Source organism: Kryptolebias marmoratus, linkage group LG8, assembly GCF_001649575.2.
Source record: "Kryptolebias marmoratus isolate JLee-2015 linkage group LG8, ASM164957v2, whole genome shotgun sequence".
Lineage (NCBI taxonomy): Eukaryota > Metazoa > Chordata > Actinopteri > Cyprinodontiformes > Rivulidae > Kryptolebias > Kryptolebias marmoratus.
The window spans coordinates 19,831,392-19,858,033 of NC_051437.1; the positions used below are offsets into that span (position 1 = coordinate 19,831,392).

The following is a 26,642-nucleotide window of genomic DNA, read 5'->3' on the forward strand; positions in this document are numbered from 1 at the left end:
GTGCTGCCTGTTTGTCCTCTGCTTTGTGCTCGGCTTCACTGCTGTCTGACAGACAGAGAAGCCCATTTCAGACAAAATAAATACTGATTCAGAGTAAGAAACGCCAAAATTATCCTGTTTGACACTTCCTATTGGAAAAGATTCTGACAGCATGTTTATATCCTTTTATTTTACAGCTATTTGTACTTCCTTAACTTCTTGTCATTGTTTTTACAGCCTGTTTAGCAAAAAAAGGCTACATGGGAAGATAGTCTGTTTAGTGTCCCTTCAATGTGTATTTTTTTCCAAACTTTGAAACACTTACAGCAGAAATTGCATTCTATTTTTTAATTTTTGTGAATTGTTTGTTCTTTACAACTAAACCCCAAATATCAGAGAACCATGATCCACTTAAACTGGTTAAAATGACATTTGAAAGGACAAAAACTTTTCAGGAAGTTTTACAATCTTTGACTCTTGACCCTGAAACTCTGCGCAGAATAATCTGTTCTGACATTAATCTGATTTAGTAGTCATTTTTCATGTGATCTTCGTCAAATTTCTAGGAATCGGAAAGAGTAATTAGGAATGGCTTTTTAACTGTTAGGAAAAATATATGGACTCAACAAAATTAAGTCAAAGATTAGGGCTTTATGTTAATTGCCATCGTGACTGTACTAATCCATCTACAAAAGGTTTGCTTAAAAGTTTAAATCTTATTTTTTTTATGGTTATGAAATGTCATTTTCTGGGGCTTAGTTCTAATTAACATCACGTGGTCACATCTTCAACACATGACCTTAAGATCAGCTGAGAGAGGAGCAGACTCATATCAGCTGATGATGTGCAACCAAAAAATATGCTAAAATTAATTTTGTTCATTGAAGTTATACTTAATATCTAATTCTCAAACCTGACTTAAATACACAGTTCAAGAGAATAAACTTATGAGATAAAAGACGTTTTTGAATTCTTTCATTTCATAAAAGTGTTTAAGCCTGAAATGATTAAAAACCTTGATCATGTTTGGTCTTGCAGGGAGCTTTACTCTAAAAACCTCATGAGCTGCTGGAGCAGCCAATGGGAGACGCGGTACCTCTGCTCAGGGCGCTGGACCAATCAGAAATCCCGAGCAAAGTGGGTTGTTCCTTAGGCGCTCTCTGATTGGCGAATTCTGAATGTGGGCGTGCGTAATCTGCTCAGCCTCACGTTCAGGAGAGGAACGAGGAACGAGGAAGTGGAAAACGAATGAGGAGGAAATCTGGAGAGAAGAACACGACTGTCATTTAGATACTTCTTACCTTACCGTTAATTTACCCGCAGAGAACGATGGCTGAGTAAGTTTTCTAACGAGTTTTTACTCATTCAGATAGTTGGAAATGCGTTTGTTTATAGTCAAGGTTTATATTTTAACCATTTGTTGACGTTTTACTGACACTAAGCTACTTACAGTATCAGCTACTATATCTGCTCTCGTTTTCTTGCCGTGCTGCCATCTGGCTTTTGTGTTTAGCAGGAAATTTACGATATTAAACCTAAAAAAATGAACGAGTAGTGACCTATGCAATCGCTATGGACTCTGGGAAATGAAGTGAGCTTTATAGTTGGCCTTGTAGGTTCATTTTGTCATTTGCATTTGTTACGATTACAACGAAAATAGCAGAATCTTAGCCTCTGTTGTGTTTTGCGACCTGCTGGGTGCTTGTCATCAGGTCCTGTCAGTAAATGTGAGCACTCTTTGTTTCCACAGAGCAGACATTGCACTGATTGGTTTGGCTGTTATGGGCCAGAACCTCATCATGAACATGAACGACCATGGCTTTGTGGTAAGGCCTTCGCTCCTGTTTGTTTACGCGTCCCGCTGGAGCCACGGTTCTTCCTCTGACTGACAGCCATCTCTGTCCGACAGGTCTGCGCCTACAACCGAACTGTGTCCAAGGTGCACGACTTCCTGCAGAACGAGGCGAAGGGCTCCAAGGTGATCGGGGCCGAGTCCCTGGAGGACATGGTGTCCAAGCTGAAGATGCCCAGGAGGATCATCCTGCTGGTCAAGGCCGGACACGCTGTGGACGATTTCATTGATAAACTGGTTGGTTGTTTTGCACCAAACTGCAGTAAAACCACTACTGATAAGCTTTGAATGACTTTAATGAAGGCTGTGCTTGTTGTTTGTTTAGGTTCCTCTTCTAAAACCCGGGGATATCATCATCGATGGTGGCAACTCGGAGTACAGAGACACAACAGTAAGTCTCTGAGAGTCCCTCTTTAGCAGAAAATCTTTACTTCTAAGAGCATATCCTCACAGCTTGTCCTGTGTTTGTTTCACAGCGGCGGTGTAAGACTCTGAAAGAGAAGAACCTGCTGTTTGTTGGGAGCGGAGTGAGCGGTGGAGAGGAGGGCGCACGTTATGGACCCTCACTCATGCCGGGGGGTCATGAAGAAGCCTGGTGAGTTAGAAAAACGCTCCAAATGCTGGGTGTTTATTTGACCTGTTAAAACTGACTGTCAGTGAAGATTAATTAGCTGATTTGAACGTGTAAGTTGATTTAAAAATTAACGCTTGGTGTCTGAATTCTTTTCTTTTTTTTTAAGGCCACACATAAAAGACATTTTCCAAAGCATCGCTGCCAAGGTTGGAACAGGAGAGCCGTGCTGTGACTGGGTGGGTGCATCAGTGGTTTCTTTTAAAGATATATTTGTAATGTTTACTGCACTGACTGTGTAGGACATGGTGGCTTTAATATCTTACAATACCGCGTCACTCTGGCAGGTTGGAAATGAAGGCGCAGGTCACTTTGTGAAAATGGTCCATAACGGCATCGAGTACGGCGACATGCAGCTGATCTGTGAGGCCTACCACCTAATGAAGGACGTTTTGGGGATGGACCACGATGAGATGGCAAAGGTGAGGTTGTCGTAACGCCACAACATTTTTCTCACGGTATAAAATGCGCTGAATTGACCGAACTTTTATTCCTTCAGGCTTTCGATAGCTGGAACAAGACGGAACTGGACTCCTTCCTGATTGAGATCACAGCCAACATCCTCAAATACCGGGAGGCCGACGGTACGCATCTGCTGCCCAAAATTCGGGACAGCGCCGGACAGAAAGGCACGGGGAAGTGGACGGCCATTTCAGCCCTGGAGTACGGCACACCTGTCACCTTGATTGGTAAGAAAGCCCGTAGAAGAGGAAGTGTTTTGTTTCCTGGTCTCTTCCTGCAGTGCTGGTTGCTTTCAGTAAACCGTGATCCTTTCTGATAACCTGAACAAAGACACTAAACCACACCTGAAACGGTTTCAACATTGGCAACGTAGAGAAAACCAAGTTGTTTTCAGTCAACAGAAAGCTGCCAGTGAGCTTCTTCTGGGAGATGTGATCAATATGAGGCTGAACAGAAGATGATTGGAGGCTTTTCTTCTGGTCTGCTCATCTCAGATGGATTAAAGGGGATTTGGATTTGTTGTTTTCTGTGACTGAATGACTGTTTCGCTAACAGACACATGAGAGCATGTATTAGTTGCGAAACACTCCACCTTTTGGGTGTATAACTGAAGTTAGAGTTAAACAAAAAGGTCAGCTTTATGTGAGATTTTATTGCAGATCTTTTGCAGCCCAAACTGCCCCGTCACCAAATCCATTCAGGCTTTGTTCAGATTAGTTTTATTTTAGGTTGTTTACTGTCAGGGCTGCAGATCGCCCCGTACAAAAGCCTTCATTGTGTGGGAACTGATCCAGCCGATGTGCAGCAGTACGCATGGGTGGATTTCAGACTTAAACATGATAGCGTTCCCCCCACATGGACAGTTTGTCTCGCATCATTTCACTGGACAGCTTTTAGCAAGTCATGCTGACTGAACCGGTATTTTTTATTTTTTATTTTCTTATCTTTTGTTCCATGAGGAAATATTTGATCATTTTTAATCACGCAATTGACAAGCCTGCCTGTAGTTTTTTTTCCCGCCCCTCAACACAGTAATGACACTCCTGCTTAAAACAAGGTTAGAAATAGTGCTGAGTCATGCTGATCCCACAGTGCTGCTGTTTTGTGGCGTTCTCCTGCGTGTTCCTTTGCTGTACTTGCTGTGAGAGACTTCAGTAGCTCCTCGTGCCTCTCTGTCCTGACTGAAGACTTGTGCTTTTCTGTGTGACGCTCATATATAATAACATGGGCAGAATGCAAACTGTTAATCTGTATTCATTCGTTTTCTCTGTCTTCCCTCCTTCCTGTCCGTGTCTCAGGGGAGGCTGTCTTTGCCAGATGCCTGTCGTCTTTGAAGGATGAGAGGGTGCAGGCCAGCCGCAGCCTCTCAGGCCCACAGGGAGTCAAATTCAGCGGCAACAAGGCTGCCTTCCTGGAGGACATTAGAAAGGTAGGACACACTTTGCGCTTCAATATCATAGCAACTGGTGAGATAGAGGCTCAGTCATTGAAATCTATTATTATTCAATATTTGTGATGTAAAAAAAAAGTTTTATGAAAAACCATGACAGTCTGAGATTGAGGAAGAATAGTTTTATACAGAAAAGACTTGGACTTTTTGGGATTCTAGTGTTGCAGAACTGATGAAAAGTAACACTTTGAACATTTGCAACATTCAGCAAACATACAGCTTTTATCAGTTTCTGATCACATCCTGCAGGTTGGTCAACTTTGTTCTGTGAACAAGATGGTGCAGCTCGGAAACATGTAAAGCAAGATTACTTAAAAAAAAAAAATGTTTTAAAACAAAGTACACAAAATAAAGTTGAACATCCTGCACAGTTTAGTTTTCAGGAACCAATTTTGACAAGTATTATAGCTTGTAGTCACTCAGTCACTGAGGTTTCCACCTGTTCGTTCTGCTAAAGGCTTCTAGCTCCTAAGCTGTCCTACGAGCACCAGGATTTTAAATTCTGTCTACAAAGTTTGATGATGTTTAGGACTTTAAGGGTTGTGGCTAAACCTTCAGTTTGAACCTCCTGTTGTGGATCCTGAGGTGATTTTTAGAATCGAAAGTAACAATAATTAATTTCTATCTTCATCTTTTTATTTCTGTGATGTTTTCTTATGTATGGTGAGAATTATGATGATGTTTGGCCATCTTGCTTTCAAAGAATTTTGCAGTTTAATCTCTTGAAAAGCCACGCAGATGTACAGAGCAGTACACGGTTTCTGATTTTTGCAAAAACAGTTTTGTTTTTTTTAAAGGGGCAATTTGAATCAGTTTTTTTTTCTAATGACATCTAATGAGAAACCACAGCTCCAGCAGGTATAATAAATATTATCAGAGAACTTGCATTTCTCTGGTTGACTGTGTTCAAGTTCTCTCTCTTGAGATCAAGTCTTAAAATAAATATTTACTGTAGCTGCTCCATTATACTGCACATTATGGGACTACATCAGGATATACTGTTCATCTGTCCCTTTTGTTTTCAGGCCCTTTATGCCTCCAAGATCATTTCCTACGCGCAGGGCTTCATGCTGATGCGTCAAGCGGCCAAAGAGTTCGGCTGGTCACTCAACTACGGTGCGATCGCGCTGATGTGGAGAGGAGGCTGCATCATCCGAAGGTAGGATTAAACTCAGTGTTCTGGTTTAAAAAAAAAACAAGTTTACTTCACTTTTTCCTGCACAAAATACGTTAACATTTATGGTGGTTTCCGTAGCTGAAGAGATCCCTTTTTGCAAAAGCAAAAAGCGTGAAGTGAAAAGTTCTGTTTGTCATTTCTTTAGTTTTCTTCATAGAAAAGTTGGGGCTTCAGTCACAGCTTCATGTTTCTTAAAGCTGAGAAGAGGAAACTCTAATGTTGTGCCATAAAGGAAGTCAGGGTTTTTGTTACTCCCGTCTGTTGTAATGTCAAAGTTTAGAAAGATAAATGTAATTAAAGGAAATGTGTGTTTCTTTGTAAAACCAGACTGAGAGGAGAGTGAGGACATCGTGACTGCGACACTGCTGTGTTTTCTCTAATCTGATTAAAAAACGTTGCAGAAATCTATTTCAAACAAAACGCCAAGCATGACTGCAAAACCAGCTAACAGGCTGCAGCGTGTTCCCAAAGGCTTTATTATAAATGATTGCAAACAACGAGGAGGTTTTAAAAATAAGTCTAATTATTATTATTATTTTTTTTTTTTTATCTCTGCTGCATCTTTTTGCTGACGTCGTTCTCTCTCCTCTGCAGCGTTTTCTTGGGTAAAATTAAGGAGGCGTTCGACCGCAACTCTGACCTGCAGAACTTGTTGCTGGACAGTTTCTTCAGTAAAGCTGTGCAAGACTGCCAGGTATGAGGAAGGAGGAAGTGGTCAGACACAAGCTTACAACAGCCACATTGACAAAGAATCTAAACAAGTTCTTTTTTTTTAAACAAACCAAAAGGAGTGAAGCAATCCTTTGACTTGTCGGCCTAATTGTTGTCTATCTGGGTTTTCAAACTGAAATCTGTTGGTTTCACTTTACATCGTGCTGCTGAAGGAAGGACAATAGTTTTAATTGTTTTTGTTTTTAAATTCAGGCTCAATAAGCCTGTAAAGCTTAAATTCAGCTTTATTTTGTACAACATTGAGCACATTTTGACTCAGCAGATGTGTACAAGAGTTTCACAGCAACGCAGCACTTTTTTTTTTTGGTCCAAGTTCAAGTTTTAAAGTTCTCTTGTCCAGAAGCTGAGGTGTGATTTCTCACTGGGGACGGGGGGGGAAACGTGCTTGCTCTCTTGCTTTAGGAGTCGTGGCGCAGGACAGTTGGCGTTGGAGTCCAGCATGGCATCCCGATGCCCTGCTTCACCATAGCTTTGTCCTTCTATGATGGTTACAGACACGAGATGCTGCCTGCCAACCTGCTGCAGGTGAGGAACCGTGAAGGGCTGGGACATTACCAGATTTTAAAAAAACCCCAACAAATCACGTGTTGGGATCTTCATGGGCTTCTGTCTGTATCACAGCACATGACAAGCATGTTATATATTAGTTGTCGCTCATGGCATTGTAGATGATAGTTAACATAACCGTGTTAATACAACGTAACAGTGTTTGTGTTTTCTTCCTTTTAGGCCCAGAGGGATTATTTTGGAGCCCACACGTACGAGCTGCTATCAAACCCCGGTCATTACGTCCACACTAACTGGACAGGCCACGGCGGAAACGTCTCCTCCTCTTCCTACAACGCTTAGTGACAGCGTTGGTTCAAACACAGATACGATGGAAAATTAGGAACAGGAGGATTTTACCTGCAGGAGGAGACGACGTGTGATAAATTCCACCTTCATAACCACCCCGGCAAATAGCTTCGTCCAGCCGTTTCTGCCTCTCAGAGATTTGTTGTAGTTTTCGTTAATAAAAAAAAAGAAAAAACAGGACCAGAGATGGTGTACAAACACTCCTTCTTTTTGTCTTTTCTGGTGTAGCAAACAGTCCCACAAGGGGAAGGGTTGATTTCCTGTGGATGCAGGGTTAATGTTCACCAGTCCTGTTGGGCCCGGGGGGTTTTCAGTGGAAACAATGGATTAAGGTGAACCCATGCACTGTGCTGTAACAGGCTAAATTAAGATTTAATCCCTTTCTAAGTAGCTTGAATGGTCCTTACCTGCATGTTTGTGACTTAAACTAAACTAGGCGTTGCTTTACAGAAGCTGGTTGATGTATAAACAGTTAAAAGAAGAAGAGGCAGACAGACAGATGACATTTATTACATTTATGCATGGATGCATTAACAGTATCAGTGGATTTATTGCAGATGATCAGAAAATTAAAAGCTTCACTTGTTTCCCTCTGTAGCAGCACAGGATGCTTTTATAACAGGTGCCACAGTGAATTGCAGTATCACATGTTGTCCAGCAGATGGACTCAGGAGCATCTAAACACTGGATGATCAAAATAATATAAAAAGTCTAGGGTCTCTGCATTATCTGGTAACTTTTACAAATGTCTTTATTTTTAATAGAAGTTTTACTAGACAGCATAGTATTTTGAGACTGATTTTTAAATACTACATTTGAAATATAGCAGTATTGCTGCTAGATTACTCTAAATTATGAATTGTTTCAAGGGGAGATTAATCTCAGGGCTCTTAGTTTGGTGGTTTTAGTCAGCAGGTGGTGCTCTGGTATTTCTTTTTTACAAGAAGTACAAAAGTTATAAGATCTCACACATGAAGCTGAAGGTGGATCAGATGAACAGTTTGTGAGAAATTACAAATATACAGCTCTGTAGCAGAAGTTGTTGAAAAGTATGAATAAAGTTCCTCTGAATGCCCCTCAGTTGTGTTTAGATGGTAAAACACATGGATTTAAATGCCCCGATCAGCCATAACAATATGACCAGCACTGATTCTTTGTCATGCTCTTTTTAAGGAACCAAATGATGTCAGAAAAGGAGGGGGGGGGGTAGTTGCAGAGCAACACAAAGTTGTTAGGGAGGAGGCAAGTGTCAAAGCAGCATCTGGTGTTGGAACGAGACGAGCAGAGGTCAGAATGTCAGGCCTCAGAGCAGATGTTGCTCGTTGAAAACAGCTCCAGGTGAGAATGCACCAAAACGAACCCCTTTACTTCCTCTTATTGTCTGTTTGTCGGCGAACAAAAGACTAGAATCTCCCCTTCAGCTTCCTGTTTTGTGCTGGTTGGCTCATCACTAGGTCGTAACAAATGTCAGATTCACTTACTTCTTCAAAACTAAAGACACGTCACACTACAGTCTCACTGTGCAAACAAATAAAAAAACGTATACAAATCTTGAGGAAGATGCACGCTCCTCCCACAGTGATGGATATTTCTGAGTCTGACCCATGTCACAGCAAACAAAGCCTTGTTGTGACACTGATGCTTTTGTTTCCTGTCATACTGAAAGAAAACCCGTCTTCAACCATCTCAGGACACATCACGGACCTTCAAGTTTGACTCCTCGTGCTGGAGAGCACGAATATAAACATTATTCAAATAACACTGATGCTTGAAACACCAAAAACTGGCTGCTTAGAATAAGTGAGAGGCTTGTTTTCTTACTGAGGCCTGATGACAAGTTGTCAGAGCTGTGCAGGGGGAAAATTAAGTTCTCTGCAGACACTAAAGACACACCAGGCTGTAAAACGTAACGTCCTGTTTTGTTTGGTTTCTTTTCTCTGAAAGATTTAATGTAAAACTGCAGCACGATTCAGACGATGATACAAACAAACATTTGGAGTTGTGGTCCGTATCTCCAAGCTGCTCACATTTTTATATTTTGCACGATAAATGGAACAGAGGCAGAAACTTCAATCGGATGTAAAAAACAGTTCTAATTTAATGAATTAAATCAAAATGTTCAAAACTCCAGGGTATTCACAACCTGAGTTTATGTGCCTAATAGACAATGCCATGTAGAAAAAAAAACAAACTTTCTAAACATTCAAATGTCTGTTCAGCAGAAATATGCAGCTTTAATCCATCTTTATCATCCGTCTTGTATGGGTCCATGCAGAGAGGCGTATTTAGGACATTTAGCATCAAACATCAACACCTACAGATGTGTTACTATGAATCAGGCAGTGACAGAAACAGTGTTGATCCTTAAGTCTGCAGTGGAAACCTCATCAGCTGCTCTTTGTTGCAAATACATCTGCTTCACCAAAACCCCAACAAGATCAGGATCACTGACAGAATCAGGGGAAAAAAGTAACACAACCTGGTGATTAATCTTTAACGTGTTCCTCTATGCATTATGCAAAATGTTCTCAAATATCATTTCGATTGTTGGCCTGTACGCAGCCTGCCCTCATCTTCTGCAGACAAGCTTTTTAAAACAACTCCTCTGCAGTATTTACTTTTATGAGGACAGTTATATATGAACACAAGTTTGCCATGAAGAGCAAACTCCAGAGCCACGTCTTCAACGCTCGGACCGAGGTCAGCACCTCAGAGGATGTCAAACAACAACAAGCAAATAAACTTAAAAGTCCACAGGAAGACTTTCACAACATGCCACCAGTGGGGGCCATTTCATGATCCAGGGTCAACAGCATCAAGTCTTCATTTCCCAATAAGAGATAAACAATCCTGGATATTTTACAGTAACTGTCTCTGACCATTCAGATAAATAATCCTTTCTTTTTTCCACATTATTTTTGGTACATGCATGTCTCATTTTTATTATGATCAAATGATTAAAAATGAAGATCACATCAGTTTTCAAACAGGTTAAGATCCAGTCCCCCCTCAGGAAATAATATGGCGCACACACAGATTTCAGAGTTTTAAATGTTTAAGAAATTCAAATAATCTCTAACCTCCAGAAGGGGAGAGGGGGACATTTAGAGATTAGCATTACCCTTATCAGGGCATGTTCAAAAAAAACAAAACAAGGTTAAACAAAGCAATGGCACAACAGCACCACCTGCAGGCAGGACAGGGGAGCTACACCCTCTTACAGGCCACATTAATATTTAGTCTTATGATGAACACCAACAGAGCAAAGCAGGAAACTTCAGCACTACTGACACAAAATCTGAGCTCCCAAATAAAACTCGCTGAAGTGAGGGCATGGAAGGACTACAGCACGACAGATTAAACCCTTAACAGAAGATCCCCACGTTTATCAACATTCAGAGACCGCAGATAAGGATTAAAAAGATTTATTTTACAATGAGACTAATAATTTATTACACAGTGATTTCCCATTAGCATTTATAATCAATTTCTCTGAATTCTTTTAAATCAAGTAGCTTTTATCATTTTATTTTTTTAACAATAAAAGTAAGCAAAAAGGGCTCACTTCTTTCCAATACTGATATGTTTTATCAGTCAGAGGTTATTAGGAGGTAAAAGAATAAAACTTACTGACAAATACAGCAGCTTTACAAAAACAAAACAAAGACAGGATTTGTGACAGATTTTGAAGGACAAGATTATAATTGTCAGTAAGCAGATATGACTTTGGTCCAGATTATGTAGGTAGATTTAACAAAAAAAAAAAAAAAGTGATAATGATCCGCTCTAAATGAAGTGGTTCAAGGTTTCTTGCTTGTGAGGTGACGAAGATCCATGTCAGGATTAAGGCCGAGGTGCAGGAACTCCTTTGTGGTTTGTGATGGCTCATGGGGGGCAAAAGTAAAAAAAAAACAAAAAAACAGCTTCATCTTCCCTGTAACTGACTCCAACCAGGGTTCAGATGGGAACCTGGGCGTTCCAACGTTCCACGATCCTATACATGTGAATTAAAGCGTTGGCAATTCAATTAATGTGAAGTCAAAAACAAGCCACTGTCAAGATGGTATCATACCTAGTCAAATTACGTTTTATTTCAGACTTCCCTTCAATTCACAAAACATAGAAAATGCATTCATGTCCACTTCAAACACAAACTTTCAATGGGAACTTTGCAAACATTCACCACATCGTCTTTCAAACTCCAATACTTTTAGTGTTTTCCCTCCACACAGACTTCACTAAAACACAAAGTCACATGTTCACACAGAGAGGGGTGGTAACAAGGAGAAAATGAAGCACACAAGCAGACGGCATTCACGTCAAATCAGACAGCAAGGAAGCTCTACAAAAGGATACAAATAGTTATAGCACTTGACATTTCACTGTGATTCTTAAAGATTTAAGGTTGATAGAAAATGATGAGGAAAAAGCAGAGAACTTAGGGATCTCGAGATGCAAGAAATGTCCTCGTGATGGCCACTGGGAACACACTCGTACGTGCTTCTTCCTCTCACACTCGCACAAAGCCACAGGTCCTTCTCAACTCTCCCAGGCATTTGTCTTTTTAAAAAACAAAAACAACAAAAAAAAAAAGTGTATAAAAATTTGCACAAACAGTTCTTCTCACTCGTGCTTCCTTTCACTTTGCTCTCCCGTTCGCTCACTCTCACTCGGTCCAACACCAATCCCACTCACTGAGCTGAAAAAGCGACAGGAGCAGACAAGATTTCTATACCCCCCCCCCTCAAAAAGAGGGAGAGGGGAAAAAAAAAACAAAACAAAAACAAAACACCCACCGTCTAACAGTTTATGCAGTGAAGCTTTGTTCTCGGATGATAATGTATTTACACATGGGAGGAGGGGAACTGATACTGAGATCTGCCCAACATTGCTGCCAATGACGCGAGTCCTCCAGGGAAATTGTGAAAGAGTTGATGAACTGCAGAAGAAACTTTTATGAAGGCGTTTACAAAAGATAGCAAACAAAAAAACAAAAAAACAACAAAAAAAAAAATTACAACCAAATGCATAAATATATATAATTATATACTGCCCACATCACAACGGACTGTGGGGAGGGAGGATATCCAGATACTCGTGCATGTCTATAAATAGTTATGATGCATGCACGGCCATCTTTTTCAGAACATACGCTCAGAAACAAAACAAGAAAGTGAGAAGGATTCCACAAACTAAACTTTTCACGCATTCAATGCATGACTACACCATCAGTCACACAAGTAGAAATTTTTGCTTTAACAAAGAAAAAGGCAGTGAATTTTTTTAATAAGATATAAGCCATTCCTCCATATGGGTATACTTACCAGATTAGCCTAACAGCAACAGAAAAGATCAATTTCTAGCGAACTACATTCCCCAACTAGAGGACTTGGACTCCATAGATGCACCAAAGCCAGAGCTGAAGCCACTGCTGGAGGCGGTGTTGGTGCCTGCAGCCCAGCCGAGGCTAGCTGAGCTGGGGCTGCTGTAACTGGTGCTGGCAGAGCTATACGTCTGATCTCTGGTTGTGGAGGCTGTGCCTGCCGTTGTGGTCAGACCCTGCTGGTTAGCCAGCATGCCCATCATTCCCCAACTGCTCTGCAAGGCTGCCTGGGCGGCCGCCACCATGGCCGGGTTAAGACCCAGCGCCCCGAAATTAACCCCGCCACTACCACTGCCTAGCCCACCACGATTACTCCCGTAGCCCTGACTGAACCCACCAGCCCCGAACCGCCCTCGATCCATCATTTGCCTACTATTATTGTGTTTGGGCTCAGCGTTGGAGATGTGCACGCTGACACCCTTGATGATCAAGTCCTCTCCACACAGAGCCTGGGCAACCTGAGAGAAAAGTGACAGGCAATTTGTAACTCTTACTGTAGCATCAGTTATATGAAACGTGCTTTTTTTTGCTAGTATTTTAACTCGGCGTGGAACTTCTTACCTGATCATCAGCGAACGTGACAAATGCAAATGCCCGGAATGGTTTGGGAATGAAGACATCGGTGACTTCACCATACTGCATGAAGTACTGCCTCAGATCGTCAGTCGTCATGTCCTCTGTGCAGCGGCCAACAAAGATTTTACGACTCCGCATGGGCTCATCGGGACATGCCTGAGAGGACACAGAAGTCCAGTCATACTCAAAACAAGACTAATCTAGCTACTTAAATAAAATTTAAACAGCTTTTGTAACTTGTATTTCCCCCCCATTTGGAACTCATTACAATTCAAAAGCTTTTAACTTGTGATTATCAAGGTCAAAAAAAGTGAAAATAACTTATTAGGAGTTGTGTAAATGTTAATAAACAGCGTTAAGCAAACCTTTGAATTCGGAAGCTTACAGTCACACCACCGTCCATCAATCATGTGTCTCTGAGCTATGACTTTAGTCTGTGTCTCATAGTCAGCAAACCGGACAAACCCAAAACCTTTAGAGTTGCCAGTTTTTGCGTCTCTTTTCACCTGGAGTGAACACGGAACACAAAGCACATATAAAAAAAAGGTGCATTCGAAGGGCACGCAGATCCTAACAAAGAATGGCCGACGACATTCAAGACGAAATGAGACGTCAGTACCTGCACCATGATGACCTCCCCAAAGGTACTGAAATAATCTTTTAGGTCCTGTTCCGTTGTTTTCCAAGGCAAGCCGAGTACAATGAGATCTGATGTCTTCTGAAAGCCCCTTTTAACTTTCACAGCCGAGGCAGCGTCTATTTCTTCCATCTTCCTTTTGTTATCTGGGAAGTAGAAATAGTATTGTACATCAGAAAAAAAACACATCAAATTCTAAAATTCTCATAAGGAAAAAGACTGACGGACTTTCTGGGCTCTTAGCTTTTCACTGGAACTGCAAAGCAAGCATACAGTCACAAGAGAAAAACAAAACAAAGACCCCTACATATAACCCTCATCTTCAGAAAAGTCAAGGTTTTCTATGATGTTAGACATTTGTTAATTTACCTCAATTGGTCCTAAAATAACAGAGAGAAAGACAAGTTCACTATAGGTATAAATCAAACGTTTCTTGTTTTAAAACTAAAGAAAGGTTCACTTTCGCAGGAAAAATCTTTACGCCTTCTTGATGAACAGTAGATATGAGCTGCTCAATAATCCATTCTTTTTAAAAAAAAATCAGTTTCTCCTTTTCCTGATGAGCCACACATTTTCAATAGAGTCAAGCAAACATGTCAGTCTGTGAAACCGCACTGCTGTAGGCTGGGCAGAATGAGATCTGACATCTCAAGTGCAACAAACATATTTGCTAGTTCAGGTGCTGCTAATGTTTTCTGTTGATTTAAAATGCTTAATCGTCAACTTGAAGGGCATACCGCTTGTCTGCTGCTTTACTCTGTGAGCGAGATGTTGAGTGGCAGCTAACAGGACTAGAGGCAGAAACAAAAGCAGGCAATAAACTGAGTAAAGAGCTTAATATTGTGATGCATCGTGACGACCATCTTGTATTGAGGCCCGGAGCTGTCTGGCACCACAGTAATGGGGATATAACTCCAACTCAATTCAGAAAAAAAAGACACCAACCTCTAACAGAGGCATATGTCTCTCCAAAGATTAAATATAAGCTTTTGCTTTAATTGTCAGTCATGACAAAGGGAACTGATAAGCCTCCTTACCACCGAAGCTGCTGGTTTTAAATCTTTCAGTGGAAGCTTCCTGGTGGATATAGGTACAGGGAACACATGCTCACTGTCATTCTGTCTGAGATGAGCGCTTGTCAAAAAAAGACATGTATAATAGAGTTTAAAGCTACATTTCTTGATGCAGCAACAAAATACTTCCATGTCTTTAACAGCTTCTGTTGTTTCAGTGTGCACACCTTGATGCATGCATTTTTTTTATTGATCAACAAGGCCTTACCTTTACCTGCAAGAAGTTTTCTGAGTGATTTAAACAGCAACATATTGCAAATTGATAATTTTGCACACACACCACACTTATATGTAATACAACAATTTCTAAGGCATGAAAACAGCCTAATAATGCCTACACTGAGGTGCTTCAATACACTAACTTAATGTTAGATGCACTTTCTTTGCCATACATTTGTTGAGATTGGCTGAACACGTTTGCAGACAGAGGAGTCAGCTTGCTTTGAAGTAATTGAAAACAATCATCTCACCTTTGGGGTAATTGACGACATAAACCAGGTTTCCCCAGTTGCTCTCAGGCGCGTGCAGGACTCCCTCCACAAGCCGAACCCCCCTCATGCACTGGGACTCCGGGTTCCTGTACCGCAGACCACAAGCCCCTGGGAACTGAGCTGCCACCGATGATAACAAAACAGTACCATCATCTTCTGAGGGGATCTCCATGGGCTCCTCGCTTTCATCCTCAGCCACCCGAATGTACAGCTCTGACATGGTGTCCCGGATGGCTGAGAGCTGGTCCAAGTGGAATCAGCTGATGGAGCTCAAGTTCTTAGTAAACACACACCGGGGTGTTTTTTTTTAAATTTTTAATCTGACCCAAGTTAACTTCTGAGGGGGAAAAACGTAAAATCAAAAGCAGACAAACTGCGCTAAACATTCAGTCCACAACTGCACCATTTAAGTTCCTAGTCATGAAAGCGGAATGTTTTCTCAACCATTAACGTAAACAAGTTAGCCAGCTAGCTAATGAGCTAGCAAAGTTAAGACAGCTAAAAAAAATGAATGACCATATAACTTAATTTCGCGCTGTGTTTAGTGTCAGCGAACACACGCGTCCTGGAGAAGCCCACGAGTGTGTGCCAGAAAAAAGAATATGGATGAAAGCATCGAAAAATTGTCGTGTTAGGTGAAATTTGAGCACGAAATATCTACAGCTAAACAAGCTAATCTTTGTAACCTCAAGCTAGCTAACAAAATGGCTGCGTGAACCGCTCACCTTGTAAAGATGACATCATCGAGGCGGAAGGGCGCACTTTTTATTGTTTTATAGGGGAGTCAGAAATTCAATCGCGAAGCAGTTTACTTGATATTTTGGCTTTAAAATATCAGTTATACCATAATTCCAGTGCTTTTTGAACTACACAATAATTGGTTTGTTGTGTTAGTGCAGTTGTGTCCAACAGTTTTTGGTAAGAAAAGTTTAAAGCTCGTGATTTACCCTTTAAATGCTAGTTTTGAAAGCCCAAACAAAAAGGTGCTGAGGACTTAAGACAAAACGCCATGAAACTTAAAGTAACGTGATAAATTGTTAGAGAAAATATCTACCAAATATTTGCTAAGAAATGTCCTTCATCTGCATAATATTTCAGTGGTAAAATAACTTAATCTGAGGACATTTTCAGAACACTCACAGTAAGTAAAATACCTATTAAGTGTCTTACAGTAACTCAGTGGTGCCTAAATCATCAAATTACCTTTGTTTTTTAAACAAATAGAAAATAAATTAACTAAAATGTAAGGAAAAATAAATAAAATGAATTAAACCAGTTATAAAACAGAATAGAACAGAAAGTCTTTATTGTCATTGCACATAATATATAGTACAATAAAGTCTGAAATGCTGCCACTGAAACAAAGCTTACTGATAAAACAAAATAAACAGCCACAAAAACAAACAGCACAACACAGCATTCATTCAGGTATATTGAAATGGTTTAAAGGGTTTAATAAAATAGTAAATTAGTGTATGAATTTGGTTGAAATTGCACTAAATAACCTGACTTTAAAAGCCTGACAGTTCACAGGTAAAGACTGTTTTTTTCAGATTGTTTGCTCTGGACCGTAAGTATAAATAGTGTCAAAAAGTAGGGTTCATTTTTTTTTTGTTCAGAACAGCTTCACCTGTGAGATGGTGGTGGGTTCCCTCACAGGAACTGTTTGCTTTATGCCCTTCATCAAATGAGAGATGATAATGTCTCTCATGAGCACTGTAAGAATTTTGATCAGAGCGTTGTGTCAATTTGAAGTTGTTTGCCTTCAGATGGTCCCCAGATAAACCTAACCAGATGACTCAACTCGTTTCACAGTTCTTTTTACGTCTAAGAACATGTTTTTTGTTTTTTGTTTTTTTTTTCCTGAAGTAGTTTGACAGCGCTACACGTTTTCAGACAACACGTGGATTTGACCAGTTGAGGCAATGATCACAAAGCAGCTCTGACAATCAGTAACGTGTCCGTTAACCACACTGACAGTTTCAGTCAGGAGGAAATAAGAGAATATGTGACTCTGACCATTCCCAGGTTAGAGGTGCAACAGCGTGTATCCAATAAAACTATTGTGGTATTTATTTGGTGTCAAAACGGGAATTATTTGCATGTTTGTTCAGATGTACGGACCTGGAAGCATCTAAAGTAGACTGTTTTCCTCACAGCCCTGTGCAGACAACAACCGTGTCCTGCAGCCGTTCTTCAGGGTGGATGCTGCGCTCACCTTCAAAGAGACAAATCACAAAAAGCAGTGGACCATTGAGAACACACTGCCACGTGAAGGTGAGTGTGCTGCTGACGGACACAGTAAAACTAAAGAGGTGATTAATTACTGGATGTTATTGTGACCATTAGACACTTCATGGCGTTTAATGCGCTCACCCCGGGCACTGTTTTTGTTTGCTTCTCAGTCCCGCTCAGTATCTTAACTTTACCATCTTTTGCACAATTTAAAAAGAAGCTGACGTAAATACGCTTGGATCTGCCATAACATTATGACCACCTACCTGCTGTTGAGCTGGCACCATCTGGACTCTGTGGTTCAGGCTTCCAGTCAGATCCCATCAGATTAGTATCTGGACACCAGATGAACATCCCTCTTTGTTTGCCAACCTTAAGCAGTTTGTTCATGGAGCACTGGCATACTGTGTCACTATTATGACTCCTGCCATTAGAGGGGTGTGTGTGCTCTGCAAAAACATTTAGATAGGTGTCAAAGTAACCTCCTCCTCAGAGTCAGGATGCAGATTTTCCCAGCAGAACAAACAGCTGCAACATGATGAGAAGCTTTGCTCACTTTACCTGTCAGTGGCCAGGAAGTTGCTGTAAATAACAACAAAAACAATGAAATTCAAAATAAAATCCTCACAGAATACCCTCTGAGCCTATATTTTACATTTGCTAGAAATTTGCTGTCCTTTTAGGTGTAATAAAAAAATGCATTAATGAGGCTGAAACTGTCCTGCAAAACACAAAAACATTGAACAAAACCAAAATGGAATTAATCAAAATTGTAAAAACTATAGTAAAATAGAATAGACAGCCACAGTACAGAGAATGCAATATTTTTTTACAAAGTGCAATAACAAATTGGAGAACAAAACACTTTAGATGTCTGGGATTTTGGTTATGTATTTCTTTCTTTGTTCATGTATTTCCTGTTTTTGTTGTTGTGTTTTCAGTTTGAATAATGTGATTTCTTTCTTCTGGTTTAGTTTCTGAAATGTTGTGTTTGGTCTGAACATGCCCACACCAAACATAGAACATGAAACAACCAAGGAGCTGCGTGTGGATACTTTATTTGTCCTCAAGCTGAAGCAAAATGAGACCACCGAGGTTCTTCGCATGAAAACACAGCCAGAGGGCATAAGTTTTCATCAGGCTCAAAGAAAACCTTCCTTTAGGGGTTGGAAACACCATTTCTGCAACTGGATTGAAGTTTTTTTGATTCTACACTTACAAACACTTGAGCAGCGCCAGAAGTCCTGGACTCAAAAGCATCAGCGGAGACATTAGTCTTTTTTTTTTTTATAGAGCCTTAAAAAGTATTCATACTCCTTTACCTTTTCCACATGATAAACCAAAACAAAGTACCACCTAACTGTAAAGTGGAAGTTGTTTAAAATTTTAAACAAATAAAAATCTGAAAAGTGTGACACGTGTTTGTATTTAGGGTTATGAATACTTTTTTAAGGCACTGTAATGCATCTCTTCCAGCTGGATAAGAATACCAAGAATTCAGCACAACTACCAGGAAAAGACAAAATCCCACAGGAAACACAGGGAAGAATGAACATGTAATGCAGAAAACAGGCCTGGAAGACTCATGATGGGATTATTTTTCATCATTAAAAGTTCAACTTGCATTACTAAAAATCATTTTATTTTTTTCCCTTTTAAATTAGTCTTAATTTCCACTTCAGTAAAAGCTGGAGGGTTTTTTTTTCTTTTCATTTCCATCACTGCCACTTGCTGCTCGGCTGTTTGCATTTGTGAAGGTTGATTATGTGAACAGAAATACAGCCCGAGCTCTGCCAGCCGTTACCTGAGGGGGGATGTTACCCAGACACAGACAAAATGGGTCTTAAACAAACACGTCTCTTTCTGACGGGGACGAGACCCAGCAGCCGGTTCAGCTCATGCCACCTTGTTTCACAGAAAACTTAAAAGTGACTTTTAATGTTCTACTGTTGTTATTTTTGTGAAGTTTATTTTATTGATCTCGTAAACTATAACAAACTGTTTTGACTGAACATGCCTTCATTGAAGTGGGACTGCTTCATCTGTTGCAGTCTTATTAACCAACAGGAGGGGGCACTGTTGACTATATTTTCAGAACTTGTTGGGCCTCAAACTGCAGATGACCCTTTTCTAAATGACTACTTTTACATAATTTTGCAATAGACTTATTTTGCAGGCAAACTGTGATAATCATGACACAATCAGGGGGGTAAATAGTAGAAAATACTGTGTTTTTGATCGTTTTTTATCTATCGCATGAGCTGCTTCAGCTCCACAGCCTTAATTTTAAACAGAAATGCAGATTTGAACAGGAACACGTTGACAAAAATTAACTGTAGTTTTTTCTTTTTTACTTCTGTGTTGTCACCCTTTTTTTCCCCCTCCTTTGTTATTGTGACCTCCTGCTTTGCATCAAAGCCTCTGTAAATGATAACAGCGCTGCGTTACGCAGTTACATGCATCATATACAATGGGCTGTGGGGCAGAAAATCTAAACTTCCTTGTGCCTTTGGTTCCCATCTGCTCGGTGAACTTATGAGCAGGAAATGGAATAAGTGGTGCAAAAAAAAAAAAAAAAAAGAAAGAAAGAAAGAAAAAAAAGCACACCAACATCCTCCTCCGTTTCATGTGGCCTCTCTCGGCCATTACCCTATCTGTAGCGACTGTTAACAGCCTTTACACAATCCCTTTCATGTCGCACTGTTTCTTTTTTGCTTTAATTTCAATCGGAGCATATGGTTTGCACATCTGGGAGATGCAAAGCGTGGTGGCACCCCAGTCACACACACACACACACACACACACACACACACACACACACACACACACACACACTGCTTCTGTGAAGTCATCCATGTATGGTCTCCATTGTTATTACTCATAATCACTCATCATCATTATAAACATCTTCTGTTTATTGGTCATTCTCTTTTCATCGTTTTAACTAAACCTTTGGAGAAACTTTTTATTCCAAACATCATGTGCAAATGTGCAAATAGATCATGAGTTGTCTCTGAATATTTCTGCTGACACAGCTATCGAATTGCAGTGGAAAACCTTCATTTTTCAGCGGGACTAACTGGGCAGCTTGTCTCATGTGAGCAGACTGCCAGAACAGGAAAGGAGATAAGCGCATCTCTTTTCATTTTATTTCCAAATAACTTCATTTAATTCTACTTAAAGATAGTCACTGGAAATCAAAAAAGAAACATAAAAAGCTTATAATGAACTATATCAAACGGAGCAGTTTGAGCAAGTTTTTTTCCAGTAGTTTTCTAGATATATTAATATGCAATCCTGAAATGCAGGTACGCACTCAATATAAACAAAGCACTCAGATGAATCCGCCAAAAACTGCATGGCAGCTTGAGTCATGTGACTTACCTTCATTAGGCTGCCCGTAGTCTGTGTAAGTATCTTTTATGACACATTAATCGTTGATATTAGAAAAAAATGTGCTGATTTAGTTTCTTATTTTATGAAATGTTATTTTTGACTGGTCTTCATGACATTACGTACCTTTAATAGAAAGAAAACACCAATAATTGGCAATTTACAGTCTCTAAAATGAAGTCAAAATGGCTAACTTTGTGCCACTGGATGCCGCCTCAGCATCCTCTGCTCTCCAGCTTCCAGCTCTCTGTTTTCATGCCACAGGAGAGACATGGGGAGGAAGAGGAAGAGGGGGTGGAGGAAGGCTACGTGTGGCTTTGAGTGGTTTGCCGGGCCTCTTCATCTCTTTCGGCGGGTAATTACAGAATCATGGGTCAACCACGCATGTAACCACAGTTACGTTGCACAGTAGCAGATGTGCTCTTGGCATTATCCAGCACAAGAGCGAAGAAAAAAAAAAGGTAAATAAAAACAGATGCGGCCGGTTTGCTGTACAGATCTTCACCAAACTTTGTGCGCGCCACTAATTGTTCCCATGTGAGCCTGCTGAGCTGGAGTAGTAAAAAGGAGGATAGTATGCCCTGTTTGAGAAATGCCAGCTTTTTCTCAACAGGAGAAATTTATGAATGAGTCAAGGAGCCTCTGACGGTAGCTGTGGTGTTTGGCTTTCGATGTAAAGAAAACAGAATCCCTCTCCCGCTCTGTCATCAGTGTTCGTCTTTCCTTTGAATGGAGAGCGTCATTTCTAGGTCTTTGTTAGGTCTTTGCATCCTCCTCAAGGATCCCGATGCTTTCGGTGTCAAACCTCGTGTGAATATGTGTGTGTGTGTGATTCACTAACAAACAACAGATCGGATGTGAGCCATTTGAGCTGCAGGCTATATGAAAAAACTTCTACGTCCTGTCTTTGCTGAGTATCACATTTCTGTACACAAGCAGCAAAAAGAGCTGCGAGCTGAAGTTTGGGTGTGATTATATATTTGCATGAGAGTTTTTATGTAAGCACACACTCACATGTACGCAGGTTACAGTAGGAGTGTTCGGGCTTGGGTGTGAGCTGGAAATTTCTCACATAGAGGCCTGATACAGTTTGACGTTTTGCCCATCTTTTTGTGTTGCCCCTGTTGAGCTGGAATGTGATCCATCCTCTTTTTTTTTTTTTTTTTCTTTACCACAAACACACACACACCCACATACACGTCTTCCACTGTGAAACTGCCTGCCAACAGCGCGTGCCTCCTCTCCCTCTCTCATTAACCGCAACTGTCAGATCCTCCAGATGAGGAGCAATTAAACCAGATAATAAACACTCGCCATCAATTCCTGTTTGTTGTTGTTGTTGCTGTTGTTGTTGATGATGTCGAGCTGGGGGCTCCTCTCCTGCCACTTCACTGCTAACTAGTACTTGAGTAAAACACAGGAGCAGCAAAGGGGAGAGTCCCTCCTAACACCGAGAAGGCCTGTACCTGCTGCATGTACGCCGACACTGGGCTGAGCGTAAAAAAAAAAAAAAGAAGACTCTGAATGTTAACAATTAGATCCTAATCAGACACAGCTCACCGAGGCTGCTCTTTTATCCCCTGGCTTCACAGAAAAAGCAAACAAAGCAAAGCAAACTGTCAAGATAAAACACTGCTCGGGACGGCTAGTGTCTTAGAGGCCAGGGATATTTGTGTGCGTTGCTTTCTGCTGTGAAGACTCCAGTTTTTATCGCCCTCCGCAGAAGGCAAAATGGCGATCATGTTTTTGTCTGTTAGCAAAATATCTCACGAACCAGATGACAAGATGGATACCACATCTAACTGATAGGAAAGTAATCATTCGGGATACATTTTCAGCTGATTAACTTTTAAAGTCAACGTATTTACACAGACATGGCTACAACTGCAAAATATACAGATACTGAGTGTGGTTGTAGCTGCAAATCATTTACAACACGTACTCTAAGTGCAGTACGTAGCTTTAGCATTAACTGATGGAGTCAGCCCTGTTTGTTTGTTAGCAAAATATCTCATGAACCACCGAACAGATTTTAATGAAACTTTCAGAACGCAGTCATTCAGTGGACATCTTCAACTGATTAACATTTGGAGTCAACTCAATTTAAGATGGACACCACAGCTAATTGACATCGGCCAACACAAACATGGCCGTAACTCAGTCAGTTCTACAGATACTGAGCTGAAACTTGGCGTGGTAGTAGCTGAGAGTCACTCACAACACGTGACATCTCGCAATACAGCATGCCGTTTGGTTTGACCAACACAGCTACAACTCCATCGTTTCTCAACACAATCTTAGTGTAAAAGTCTGACACGAAAGGAGACGGGTGATGTGTAATCCTTCAAGGAAAGCAGGGCTTTTAATTTGCTCGTGTATTGGAGTGATAAAACCGCTCTGATGAGGCCGTTCCCTCCTGACAGGGAGAAGGGGCAGAAAGGACAGCCGTGGTTGTATTTTATAATCTGGATGATAAACAAGTTTAACCTAATATTTACTACTACTTTCTCCTCTTTTTACAGTACACTGAGAGGGATCGTTGATGAGAAAAAGTTTGAACCTGGATTTCTTCTGGCGATTTGAACTCCAGCTGACCTGAAAAACGAGACGAGAGGTGCGTGTTCATTCATCATTGTTGTACTTGTGGAAAAAAAAAAAAAAGCACCTCGGATGGTTTTCCACTTAAAACTGAAGGCTGGACAAAGACTTCTTTAAAGACAATACCCTTTTCCTCCAAAAGCTATAAAAACACGTATGCAGCTGTACAAGGAGTTTCCTGATCTAAAGGCAAAATAAAGTGTCAGATATTCCTATTACCAATCAGGATGCTGTGGCCTGGAAAAAAAAGGCACATGAAGAAAATGTGGCCTGTTTAAAAAAAAAGAAAAAAGAAAAAAAATATCTGATTTCCCTTTCTCTATGGAAAAATCGACGCAGCCTCTTGTTTTGAAACCATATTTCCCACAAAAACACCCTGAAAACTAAACAAAATTGACAGCGCTGGATTTATTGTCCCGCTCTCTTTTGTCTTTGGCCGCCACTGTTTGTGCCTTTGCCATGGAAACAGCAGGGTTATTTATCTTTACGGCCCTTTTTACAATAACGTCCCTTTCCTGACCAAACAACAGAGGAAATATCAGGTCAAGCCTTCTTCCTCCCTCTAATGATCAGGTCAATTCAGCCTCCAGTGCTTCAGATGGATCATTCACATGTGTCCACGCAGATATGTGCACACATTTTGATTAAGATTTCCGTCGTCTTGGAGTGTATATGCGTTTCTTTTTAAAAGCACTTTTTGTTTTTAATGTTACAGGAAAAGGGAGACGAGTGTTTTCTATTTCTGTTCAAGACGTCGGAAAGCCGAAAACAGTCAGTATACTTAGGAACACTAGATGGAGACAGAGAAAACTGACTCCTGGTCAGGATTTAGGACACTTGTAGAAATCCAGCTTTGAGAGCTTCCTCAAGAACTGACCGCAGTACTGTAAATCTTTTCATGGATATTAGTCAGACTGTTTTTTTTATAGAAACAAGTTTTTTGGTTAAAAAATTTGGAAAACATGATGAATTTCACCTGCTCTGAAAGGCTGTGCAAGATCTTTGTTTTACATTTTGCCATTAACTAGTTGGAATCAACTCTTTCTGTCTGTTAACTAAATGTCTTATGAACCACTGGATGGGTTTTAATTAAACTTTTTAGGAAAAAAAATATTGGATGTACCTCTACTGCTGATCAGTTTTTGGAGTCAGCCCAATTTAAGACGGCCACCACAGCCAAATGACTGTAAAAAACACAAAAATGGTTATATTTCAGTCCGTTTTACAGATTTTGTGCTAAAATCTGGTTTGGGTCCAGCTGAGAGTCATTCACATCACATACTCTGAGTGCTACACATTGGCACGTTGTTTGATGGGTCAATCAAACTGCTGCTTACAGGTCTGCATGTCATGGTTTACCAAAGATTGTCTGTTTACCTTATTGAACAGGCCTGATGTAGAGATGTAGAGAGCTCAAACATGATTAGTTCTGCAACACGAAAAACGTCATTTAAATGTGTTTCTTATGCAAGACGGAGCACTTTTTGTAAATTCCCATTATTACGTGGCTCGTATAGCTTTCACACAAGCAAATTAAAGTACCAGAGCTTAACTCTGGCGCCTCCGCTGCCATGTTTGCTGCATAAAGGTGTAAAGAAAAAGAAAAGTTTGACAAATAAACAGTTGATGCATCAAGTTGACAGCAACAAACATCTCCTGCCCTCTGAACTCAAGGCTGACACGGTGGGTCAGACAGACAAACAACTTTTTGAAGGCATTTTTTTTCATGGCTCCCTTTTACGCAGTAATTATATTCCAAATCATTATGTGTTGTTAAGTCTATTGACCCCTGGTAAACTTATATTTACCAAGCTGGAACAGTTAATGAAATAGTCTTTTAATTAGCACTCCTCTTAAGGGTGGAACTTCTGAAGGGGTCCCTGCTTTGTCTCAGTTTCGTGGTTGACTGAAGTGTGTAGATCCACCGTTCCAAGATAAAACAGCAATATCTTAATTAAGACTTGCTGTTTGGCTGTTTACAGTCGAGCTGAGTGGACTGCACCTCTGTACCACGACGGGGGACGGCACCTGGAATATTCACCACTCTACAAATCAATAAAACAATACCATAATTTCTTCTTTTGTTGTTTTCTTTTTCAGCCTGGTCGTTTTTCAAGCTTGACTGATTGAAAGTGGTCTGACTACTCAAGGTAACAACTGGAAGTGTGGCATGGTGTGTGTGTGTGTGTGTGTGTTGGGGGGGAGGGGGGTGTCTGACTCGATGGGTGCAGGGGGTGGGGAGTTGTTCTTTGCTGCTTGTATAATGCAGTCTTTGGCAGGCTCTCTCTTTGTATTAGATACATTAGGATGGAAATATGCGCTAACTTAAAAATGCTCATGTGAAAAAACATGGAATGTATTAAATTAATGGTCTCTTTTGCCTCGGGGCAGTAATGAAAAGGGACCCCCAATGAGTTCATTTTTCACGGCTTTGGTTATGCATTCAACACTTTAATTGAATTTCAATGTAAGTTTTACAAAGTCTTTATTATGGTGACTCTTGATGTAAATTACATGTGATCTATCGTGGGACTTTCAGCCATTAAGAAATATAATTGTGACGTGCACTTTCTGTGCACCTCGTGCCTTTATGCTTATTCCTCTTCATCTGCATTGTCAGTTTCCTCTTTTATTGGTGATGTTTGTGTGCATGGGCACTTAACTCGGAGCAACTTTCAGGAAGGCAGTGGGAAGTAGGGTTGTGGAGGGTGCTGCAGCACCTGCGTTTATGGATGCCAGAGGACATGCATGTCCAAACACATACAGCGGTTAAAAAAAATAAGAATAAAAAAAAACACATTTCATTAGTGCTGCATACAATGTGCAAAATGTAACAACTGCCTAAAACCCCCCAAAAAGTGGACGGAGCAGCATTTGGTCATGATTGCAGTTTTAGAGACATGACAGCGTGTTTTCCAAATTGAGCTAAGACAAACATGCACTGCCAGAGTGTGCATTTCTTTGCTTACATTTAGGGTCACACAAATTCACACATTGTCACAGCCCCCCCATCTGAAACATGTTCCACAGCTATATGATGAGCTGCGCTTTAAAAGGACTCCCCCCCCGCCCCTCCCAAGCTGCAGAAGGGGAGATCACCTGACGGTTGAAGTATTCT

General features: G+C 40.7%; 2 protein-coding genes and 1 long non-coding RNA gene across 7 annotated transcripts; 2 read left to right on the forward strand and 1 right to left on the reverse strand.

The window, feature by feature from the left end:
- Positions 1-1,170: 1,170 nt before the first annotated feature.
- pgd (phosphogluconate dehydrogenase) lies at positions 1,171-7,323 on the forward strand. The gene is made up of 13 exons (XM_017417771.3): positions 1,171-1,316; positions 1,730-1,805; positions 1,889-2,068; positions 2,157-2,222; positions 2,308-2,426; positions 2,572-2,641; positions 2,750-2,884; positions 2,962-3,151; positions 4,223-4,353; positions 5,400-5,533; positions 6,146-6,245; positions 6,686-6,808; positions 7,013-7,323. Exons 1-13 carry the CDS (start codon positions 1,309-1,311, stop codon positions 7,130-7,132), a joined length of 1,452 nt encoding a protein of 483 aa, XP_017273260.1. The 5' UTR covers positions 1,171-1,308; the 3' UTR covers positions 7,133-7,323.
- A 1,888-nt stretch (positions 7,324-9,211) lies between these two features.
- Positions 9,212-15,990, reverse strand: tardbpl (TAR DNA binding protein, like). Of its 4 annotated transcripts, none has more exons than XM_017417773.3 (7): positions 15,278-15,988; positions 13,717-13,880; positions 13,463-13,603; positions 13,083-13,253; positions 12,895-12,979; positions 11,935-12,077; positions 9,212-11,132 (listed from the first exon to the last, which is right to left on the reverse strand). In XM_017417773.3, the coding sequence occupies exons 1-6, from the start codon at positions 15,516-15,518 to the stop codon at positions 11,983-11,985; spliced, it is 897 nt and encodes a 298-aa protein (XP_017273262.1). In that variant the 5' UTR covers positions 15,519-15,988; the 3' UTR covers positions 9,212-11,132; positions 11,935-11,982. The 4 variants fall into 4 exon arrangements, with proteins under 4 accessions (XP_017273262.1, XP_017273263.1, XP_037832885.1 ...); XM_017417774.3 differs by having other exon boundaries at positions 10,548-11,698; XM_037976957.1 differs by having other exon boundaries at positions 10,548-12,077.
- A 73-nt stretch (positions 15,991-16,063) lies between these two features.
- On the forward strand, positions 16,064-18,810 carry LOC112450553. Of its 2 annotated transcripts, none has more exons than XR_003039206.2 (3): positions 16,064-16,216; positions 17,458-17,575; positions 18,508-18,810. It is a non-coding gene; the product is annotated as an uncharacterized LOC112450553 (long non-coding RNA). The 2 variants fall into 2 exon arrangements; XR_003039205.2 differs by lacking the exon at positions 16,064-16,216 and adding an exon at positions 16,299-16,439.
- The last annotated feature ends 7,832 nt before the right edge of the window (positions 18,811-26,642 follow it).

Bases quoted from the DNA above. Each gene is read 5' to 3' on its own strand.
- pgd (XM_017417771.3), top strand. The intron at 2,223-2,307 runs GTAAGTCTCTGA...TTTGTTTCACAG, and splicing joins CGGAGTACAGAGACACAACA to CGGCGGTGTAAGACTCTGAA. The intron at 4,354-5,399 runs GTAGGACACACT...TTTTGTTTTCAG, and splicing joins TCCTGGAGGACATTAGAAAG to GCCCTTTATGCCTCCAAGAT.
- tardbpl (XM_017417772.3), bottom strand. From the start codon at position 15,518: ATGTCAGAGCTGTACATTCGGGTGGCTGAGGATGAAAGCGAGGAGCCC. The intron at 13,881-15,277 runs GTGAGATGATTG...TCTACTTCCCAG, and splicing joins TGTCGTCAATTACCCCAAAG to ATAACAAAAGGAAGATGGAA. The intron at 12,980-13,082 runs GTAAGAAGTTCC...CTTTTCTCTCAG, and splicing joins TCACGTTCGCTGATGATCAG to GTTGCCCAGGCTCTGTGTGG.